This window comes from Phaeoacremonium minimum (genome assembly GCF_000392275.1).
Source record: "Phaeoacremonium minimum UCRPA7 unplaced genomic scaffold PA7_03_scaffold_583, whole genome shotgun sequence".
Classification (NCBI taxonomy): Eukaryota; Fungi; Ascomycota; class Sordariomycetes; order Togniniales; family Togniniaceae; genus Phaeoacremonium; species Phaeoacremonium minimum.
This window is the reverse complement of record NW_006921485.1, coordinates 160,447-168,455: the sequence shown is the minus strand read 5'-3', so window position 1 is coordinate 168,455 and position 8,009 is coordinate 160,447. Positions and strand designations below refer to the sequence as shown.

The 8,009-nt window shown below is 51.2% G+C and overlaps 2 protein-coding genes across 2 annotated transcripts; both read left to right on the top strand.

Moving 5' to 3' along the window:
• Nucleotides 1-228: 228 nt before the first annotated feature.
• On the top strand, nucleotides 229-1,305 carry UCRPA7_8304 (putative cytochrome p450 protein; the record flags this gene model as incomplete). Its single annotated transcript, XM_007920821.1, has 1 exon — nucleotides 229-1,305. The coding sequence occupies one exon, from the start codon at nucleotides 229-231 to the stop codon at nucleotides 1,303-1,305; it is 1,077 nt and encodes a 358-aa protein (XP_007919012.1).
• A 736-nt stretch (nucleotides 1,306-2,041) lies between these two features.
• UCRPA7_8303 (putative f-box domain protein) lies at nucleotides 2,042-3,634 on the top strand (the record flags this gene model as incomplete). Its single annotated transcript, XM_007920820.1, has 1 exon — nucleotides 2,042-3,634. One exon carries the CDS (start codon nucleotides 2,042-2,044, stop codon nucleotides 3,632-3,634), a length of 1,593 nt encoding a protein of 530 aa, XP_007919011.1.
• Nucleotides 3,635-8,009: the final 4,375 nt, after the last annotated feature.

The window sequence follows — 8,009 nt, the reverse complement described above, 5'->3', positions numbered from 1 at the left end:
ACATACAACTTGTTTTTTCACCCCCTGCGCTCCTATCCTGGGCCATTTCTCCGACGAGTCTCGAGACTTCCGTACTGTTATCGTGTTATGCAAGGGACATATCCCTTTCACATCTTGGAATTGCATAAGAAATATGGGCCGGTTGTGAGAATTGCCCCGGATGAGCTTGCATTTGCAGAGCCAGCGGCATGGAAAGACATCATGGGACACCGTAGTCACGGCGACGAGATGATGAAATGGTCAATGTTTTATCGACCAGTCGAGGACGCCGGCATGGTGACGGACATTGTTTTCTCAGAGCGGGAAGAACACGGAGCCCTTCGAAGGCAACTCGCCCACGGTTTCTCTGAGAAGAGCATGCAAAACCAGGAACCGCTGATTCGGAAGTACGTTGATATGCTCATTGACAGACTGCATGAGAAAGGTCAAGGGGGTTTGGCTCCTGTTAATATGGCTGATTGGTATAACTTTACCACCTTCGACGTAATAGGCGATCTAGCATTCGGAGAGTCATTTGGTTGTCTCGAAGACTCCGATTACCATCCTTGGGTGAAGGCCATCTTCGAGCTCGGGCGAGTCGGTGTTTTCTTCCAAGCCGCTGCGCATTACCCGATGTTTCAAAAGCTGCTCATGAGTTTGATTCCCAAATCAGCATTGGAGCGACGCCAGCATCACATCGACCTAAATAAAGCCAAGTTGCAGAAACGAATGGAGCTGGGACAGGATCGACCTGATCTGATCGAAGGCCTCCTTCAGAAGAAGGACGATTGGAATCTCGACATGGAAAAATTGGAAGCGAATAGTGCACTGCTGATCATTGGCGGATCTGAGACCACCGCAACTCTCTTGTCTGGTGTCACATATCTGCTCCTGATGAATCAATCTGCTTTGGATCGCCTAACTCATGAAGTCCGCTCGGCATTTTCTAATGAAGAAGATATCACTTTGGTGTCTGCTGGTCAGTTGCCATATATGTTGGCCTGCCTCGAGGAAGCACTCAGGATGTACCCTCCTGTGCCCCTGGGGCTACCACGGGTTGTGCCAAAGGGTGGCGCAACTGTTGCTGGTCACTTTGTTCCGGAAAAGGTTCGTTATTCGCTACCCATAACCAATCACGAAGTGCTGATGAGAAAGACTGTGGTGGCTGTCCATCAATGGGCTATGTACCACAACGACAAACACTTCCGCGACCCCTTCAGTTACCATCCTGAGCGCTTCCTTGGGGATGAACAGTTTGCAAGCGATAACCGTGATGCGTTCCAGCCTTTCCACACAGGTCCTAGGAATTGCATTGGTCGAAAGTAAGAGAATTCCTACGTCTTTACCCTGTGTATCGAGACTTACTGTCATCTCAGTCTGGCATACGCCGAAATGCGACTTATCCTTGCTAGAGTGATCTTCAACTTCGATATGAAAATAGCTGATGAAAGTAAGAGTTGGATGGACCAGAAAGTTTTCAACTTATGGAACAAGGGCAAGCTGTTCGTGTACCTGACACCCGTTAGGCGAAGAGCATAACCATAGATGTTGGCCATAGAGATGATTACGGTTATGGGACGGCTTCCTGTATTATTTCTCACCATGCACGCATCTGAATTTTAGTTAGAGCAACTTCCTTTTTATAGCGGCGGATATTAGATAGATATCTTTATTTGCTTGATTGCGATTCGAGAATTCTGTTCCCAATATGTCGATGATCCGTATCCTACTTTACCTGAGTGTCTTGGACCGTGTTGGAAAAAGGGTCTCTATCGTCACTATGACCATCATCTTATTTTCATTTCGGTATGCGTCTGAATCCAATGTGATCATTCTTCTTCATACCTCAAAGGTGCTATTACAATCCGTGAATACACAATTTTAACTAAGTACCTAGATAGGAAGGAATGAGTTCAGGCAGCAGTGAGATCGGCCGCCTTAGTGGATTTTGCCACTAACAATACTCGCGATATACGGTAAAGAGGGGCTGAACTGCACCATCCGTCTTCAAGTCGGACGTTCGCCATCCTCATACCGGTACCAAGTGGCCATCGAAAGAAGCATGGCTCTACTGAGCCTACCGACAGAGCTCATTCAGCGCATCGTGCACGAGACAATCCCCGAAGACTTCGAGCACGTTGTCTTGGCATGTAAGCAGCTTCACGTGGCGAGCTCTGTCTTCTTGCAGCAATACAACCTCAGGCGGAAACGATACCGCCACTTTTCTCTCTCTATATTCCGCATTGCAACTACATCTCGAAGCGGACGTGATCGCACAGGCGTCGTTCACTGGGACACGGTCACCGAAGCTACGGGCATCAAAATAAAATCAGTGCCGGACCTCCTATTGCATATTGCAGAGGATCCCGTCATCGCACGCTATATTCAAACGCTTAACATCAAGGACGATAACTACTATCACGATCCCCTTCGTAAGGACTTGGATGATGCGGGCGGAACGTTCTACCCACATGTCAAAGATAATCCTGGACCATTATGCGAACTTGTACGGCATTCGCCATATCTTCGTGAGGCCGGAGTCGATCTGGAAAAGTGGATCACGCGCATGATAGATGATGAATGGATGACAAAATATATGGACTCCAATGCCGCCCGCGACACTGCTCTCCTGTTGACGTTACTCCCAAATGTTACAGAGCTTGCTCCGGACCAAGATTGGGGTCGTATACCAGACAGTCATAAGGACCCGGAGCTATGGCAAGTGTTAGATGTCATCGTGCGCTGGGCGAACGACAAGTCGCTGCCTTCTGCATCGCTATCTAGATTGGAAGTGGTGAAGCCATCTGTTGGCATCGGCTACGAGCGCCGTCGCGGGCTATCATCTTCCGCGCCGTTTCTAGCCCTTAACTCAGTCCGCGAATTCTACGCTGGCAGCTGCATATTCTACGCTGATGGGTACACTGGCTTCCCCTTTGATCCACGCTACGAGACCTACGGGGCCAACTTGGAGAAAATAGAGCTGGTGGGTAGTGTTGCGAGGTTCCGCGAACTCGGAGAGCTATTATCGAGAGCTCCCCAGCTGAGATGCTTCCATTTTGCGTACGAGACAAAGTGGCATGGGTGCGGCCATAATTGGAATGTTGGTGCTTTCATCAACGCTATTCAGGAGAACGTGGGAGATACTCTCGAGGAGCTATCGATTACTATTCTTCATTGCTACGGCGGCAGGGGCACGACTCTCGACGACATGACGGGCTTCAAGAGACTGAAAGCGCTGGAGCTTGACGTAAACATGCTGATGGCACCGGCATTCAACAAGTTTTCAAAGAATGAGGAATGGTTGGACGAGGAAGGTCCACCTGGTGACGCAGCAATGCCGCGTCTCGTTGACATGCTTCCATCCTCTATTGAGGCGGTGCGACTTTTCAATCAGGAGTACAACGAGAAGCAAATGGAGTGTGTGCGAGCACTGTTCAAGGGACTCCAAGAGGAGCAGAGCATGAAACTGCCGCACTTACAACTTGTGGAACTCGTTTCCCCCGAAACCGAAACCGAGACATCCGTGGATGCATTACAAACTTTGGCTGCCGTAAGGGATGCCGGAGGGAAAGTTGTGCTGCGGACGAACGCGCGGGCTTGCCACCCACAGTTCGCAGTCACGTTTCTCGAACGCTTTGGCGTTGACGACTGGTGATTATTGCAGCCTGAGCCGGGCACACCAGAGAATTCTTCGTACTTTCTACATAGTTGAATTCGATCTATCGCTTGTCTGGATTTCAATGTCGACTCGCTGTACAAGTCTGCTCGCAACTTCTGCTCTCCACTCATCCTTTTTTTTGTTGGCCCTTACTGTAAAATGAGTAACTCCGTAGTTCCGCCAACCCTGTTTCTGAATCGTGAAGTTGTTTCTCAGACTAGGGCTATATACTCATAAACAAGGATTGGAGAAGTCCGCACCAAGTTTAGTAACACATGGTTAGCAGGGCCACGATAGGAGTAGTCGCACGAGCTCTAAGTGGCTGAAGTACGGGGAAGGGCGTCAGCGGCTCGGTGTCATACGCCCCGGACGCCTCCTTTGGAAGCTACATCTTACTCATTGTAGGGCTATGGTGTCAAGATTGTTGTCAATTGTTTTATATATAATCAAGGCGGCAACTGGGGAGGCTGTCCAGAATGGTCCACCAAGACGGTTCTTCCAGAGCATCAATTGGTTCTTCGCCCCCAAAAGTGCAGATCAGGCACCAGGTACAGCCCTGCATGTTGCTGCTGCATGCATCATCGTCATGTTCTCGAAACCCGCTGTCCAGGTCAGGTTCAGTGCTCTTCATGACACAAACCCGCCCCTCAGGATGAGGAATCCCAGCGATTCCAGTGGAGCAGATCATTTACAGGCGCCAGCAGGGTGGTGAGCAGGCGAACAGCGCCCAGCTGAGCACGCGTACGCTCAATGCGCAGGCGCGTTAAGCCAATCAGAACCGCCGAGCCTTGTCGCTGGGTACGCTTTGGGGGCCGCCGATGACCCCTACGCTGCGCTGGAACGCCGGGACCAAGCCACGCCTTACGGTAAACAGGCAGCCGACGCGGGGTGGGGGCGCTGGGAAAACAACATGATTACTCCTTTGAGAAGACGTCAAGGCTGAATAAAGAACGACACTACGCCAGCTTCCTCTGGGGATCACCGAGGCGAGGCAGTCACCGGGACAATCGTCCATGAGGAAGCCTTGTTAGTCTTCACTCCATGATGCTTATGGTCGTCTTTGTCTTGTTCTTGTCTTATCATTCGAGTACAGCCTCGTATTCTTGCTCGTCGGTCTATCTTCTCATACAAAAACACGCAAACGCTTTGCATTTAACAATCCTTCATGGCTTCGGCTTCATCCTTACCCTCCACCGCATCCGCATCCGCATCCGCATTCGTCTCCGGCGCCTCAATTGCACAGAGATGCGATCAAGGGCCGCTGCCTGGTCGAAACCATGCTCTAGATGGTATTTGACTTCGCAAGAGACGTGCCGCGGTCATGGTCATGGCCTGCCATGCGATACTCCAATGTTAACATCCATTGCATTCATACCACTAGATGCTACAACGCGACTCTCAGGGGCAGCAACTCGATCGAGCAATGAGGCCGCGGTTCCTAGACCTGGGGAACCGGGAACGGGGACACCCTGCTCCGAGTCTGCATTGTCGGTGGCCGGCATGTCGTCAGTAGGGAGCAGTGATGCGTCTGAATCTGAATTCACATCTTCCAGATTTGACCCTGCAGCAGTGGAACCGCTTAGTGATGCAGCTCCAGCGATGGTAGGGATCAATAAATCGACTGGACGTGCATGTCTGGCGATGAGTTGGTAAATTTCATCCAAGTCCTCGTCATGGAGTGGGGCATGATGCTCGGAGCCTTCACCCTCGCCAAAAGCACGATCCAGGGGGTGATTATTGATGCCAGGGGTATCCATGGATCTCTCGTCGCCCATGATCACCTGGGATATATCATGGCCTCTCCCCTCAAATTCACTTTGATCCAAGCTGATCTGAAGTGGGAAAGCATTCACGGGAGTGTCATGGAATAAGGCGCCGATCGAATGGATGTCATATTCCTGATTACGCTGCAAGGGGACTGTCTGCGTCGAGGTGTTGGTGGACGTTTCTGTCTGGCTGCTAAAGTCGCTTATAGGTGACTGACTACGTCCCTCCAGGTTAAGGCTGGAGCTTGAGTCAACCGCAGTCTCGGTTCCAGTGATGCTTGAGAAGTTTCCTATCGAGTGGCGACTATCACGCCAGCTGTAGCCGATGAGTACTCTGGGCGGGAATGCTATCTCGCTGGTTCCTGGGTCCAATCGGGACGTGTTGCGACGGTGGCGCTGTAGATCCAGGAGGCCATATCCATTCACGAAGGCCATGTCTTCGTTAGCTTCCATGGCGCTAAGTGTTCGGTTGACCGTTACGTGTCTACGAAGATCTCGCCGACGAAAAGGGGAGCAGGGTCCTAGAAGGACAGACCAGACGACAAATGGTATGGCCAGTGCGGCAATAACGATGAGAACAATCCCTCCTGGGCTTAAGCCTTGTTGGTCAGAAATGGCTGCAGGTTATTAGCATTGATATTTTTCCTTCCTCAGGAGCAGGCTTGCAGCTTCCGTTTGAGTCGATGCAACACAGAGCTGGGGAGGGGGGGCTGGGACGTACTTGGAGGTTTATCTGCGACATTGGTACTGGCATACTCCTGTTGCGTTGGGCTAAAAGAGTCTAGCGAGTATGAAGAGACTGTCTCTGTTTTACTCGCCATAACTACACCAGCCTGGATGCAAGCTGGAAAGGCCATGAGGAGAAGGAAAATCTTCCATCCTCTTAATTGCAGATGAGATGACGAAGAGCTTCCGAAGAGACTGAAAGCCCAGCCTAGAAACAGAGACGTCGCCTTATTCATGAGAAAATCAACTTGTCTCAAAAGTCGTATCTGATCTGAGTGGAGGACCACGACCACTGCAACGAGAATAGCCGCCGGATTAGGGTCGAACAGTTCTGCTATCTTGATGAACAGTATCGCCAGCGATACACGGCAGAGAGTCTTCGCCATAGAGACAAGCCTCTCCAGAGGCTATCGTGATACGGTCAGCAGCGAACCTAACCAGCCTGAGCTTGTGATGACAGGCCATACAGTTTCAATTAGTAAAGGCCCAGTCAGGATCTGGGCAGTTTCCATCATCTTCATATACAGCACATCCGGCAAGTCTGGAGACATTGGGTCGGGCGGAGGTGCGGACTGGCCAATGTACCGACAGTCCATTCTGATTTAAATTGACTAACAAAGAAGAATACTGTTAGCATGGGAGACAAACAACCTGTGCTTGAAGTGTCTTGCAGCGTTGCACATGATATCTGAAGCAGGACGACGACGACAATCGCGACAGGATAAACCTGAAGAGGCACAGCCTTGCACTCAGGGGAGACTGGGATGGGGGATGCACGTGATGCAGCACGAAGGGAAAGGAAGGCGAACAGCCTGACTGCTCATTGCTGGACAGTGATGTGTGGGAGTGAACCTGTTCGCCTCGCTGGCATAAACAGGACGCAGTGCACCCAGCAGCAATTGAGAGGGTAGCGCACGGGATGGCCAAGTCACATGCTTCATGACTTATGGCCACACTGTCCGGTCGTGATGGCATCATGGAGTGGCAAAGACTCAACTGTGAGACCTCTGTACTCTCACCCTCCCGACCGACTCGGACGCTCCTCGCGCTTATTTCGACCATATATGCCCATTCAATTGAGCCTTCATCAACGACGAGCTTAGGATTGACGAAGGGACAAGGAAAACGGGGACGTTTGAGAAGCCCAGTCGTCACGATTCGCTGCTCCTCAACAAAAGAATCTATTACTTACTCGGCAGCCGGGCAATACGTACACAGGGTAACGCGCAACTTGAGTTGATTGTCGTCGCAAGTGGAGGATGATCCCAGTAACGTCTTCGAACTCTTTGATGATAGGAAAGAGCAATCGTTTTCGTGTTGGAACCGTTGAAGAGATGAAGCAGGAAAGAGAAAAGGAAATGAAGAGCAATGATGGAATGGCTCAACGAGTAGGTAAGAGAGGGGGATGGAACACGGAAGCAGCGCCAGCAAATGGTCGGTGGACAGACTAACGGATCATTCTGCTTTGCTACCCGGTGCCGTGCTGTGCAATAAGTGTGGGAAACAGAACCGCACGGATGCAGGGGCGACAGCTACGCTACTATGTGGAAGGAGATTCCACTTCCAATGACAGGAGTGCCAAGAGGATACGGAACGGGGACGCGCGAGCGACAGCAGCGACGACGACAACCTCGGATATCCGCCCAACAAGGAAGCCAGGGGTAGATTGCACGTGTCCAGCCAGAATGGTCCAACCAGAGTAGGCCTGGTCCTTGTGCGTCCTGACTGGCGGCGGCTAAGGAACGAGATCCTCGAGAGTGGATAGATTCACCGAGGTTTGCTGACAATGATGGACCAAAACCTGCTTTGGATGCAGTGCGCTACGTCCGGGATGGCATAGTACCTTGTCTTTCGGCCGTTGCTCTTTGTCAGGACGACAG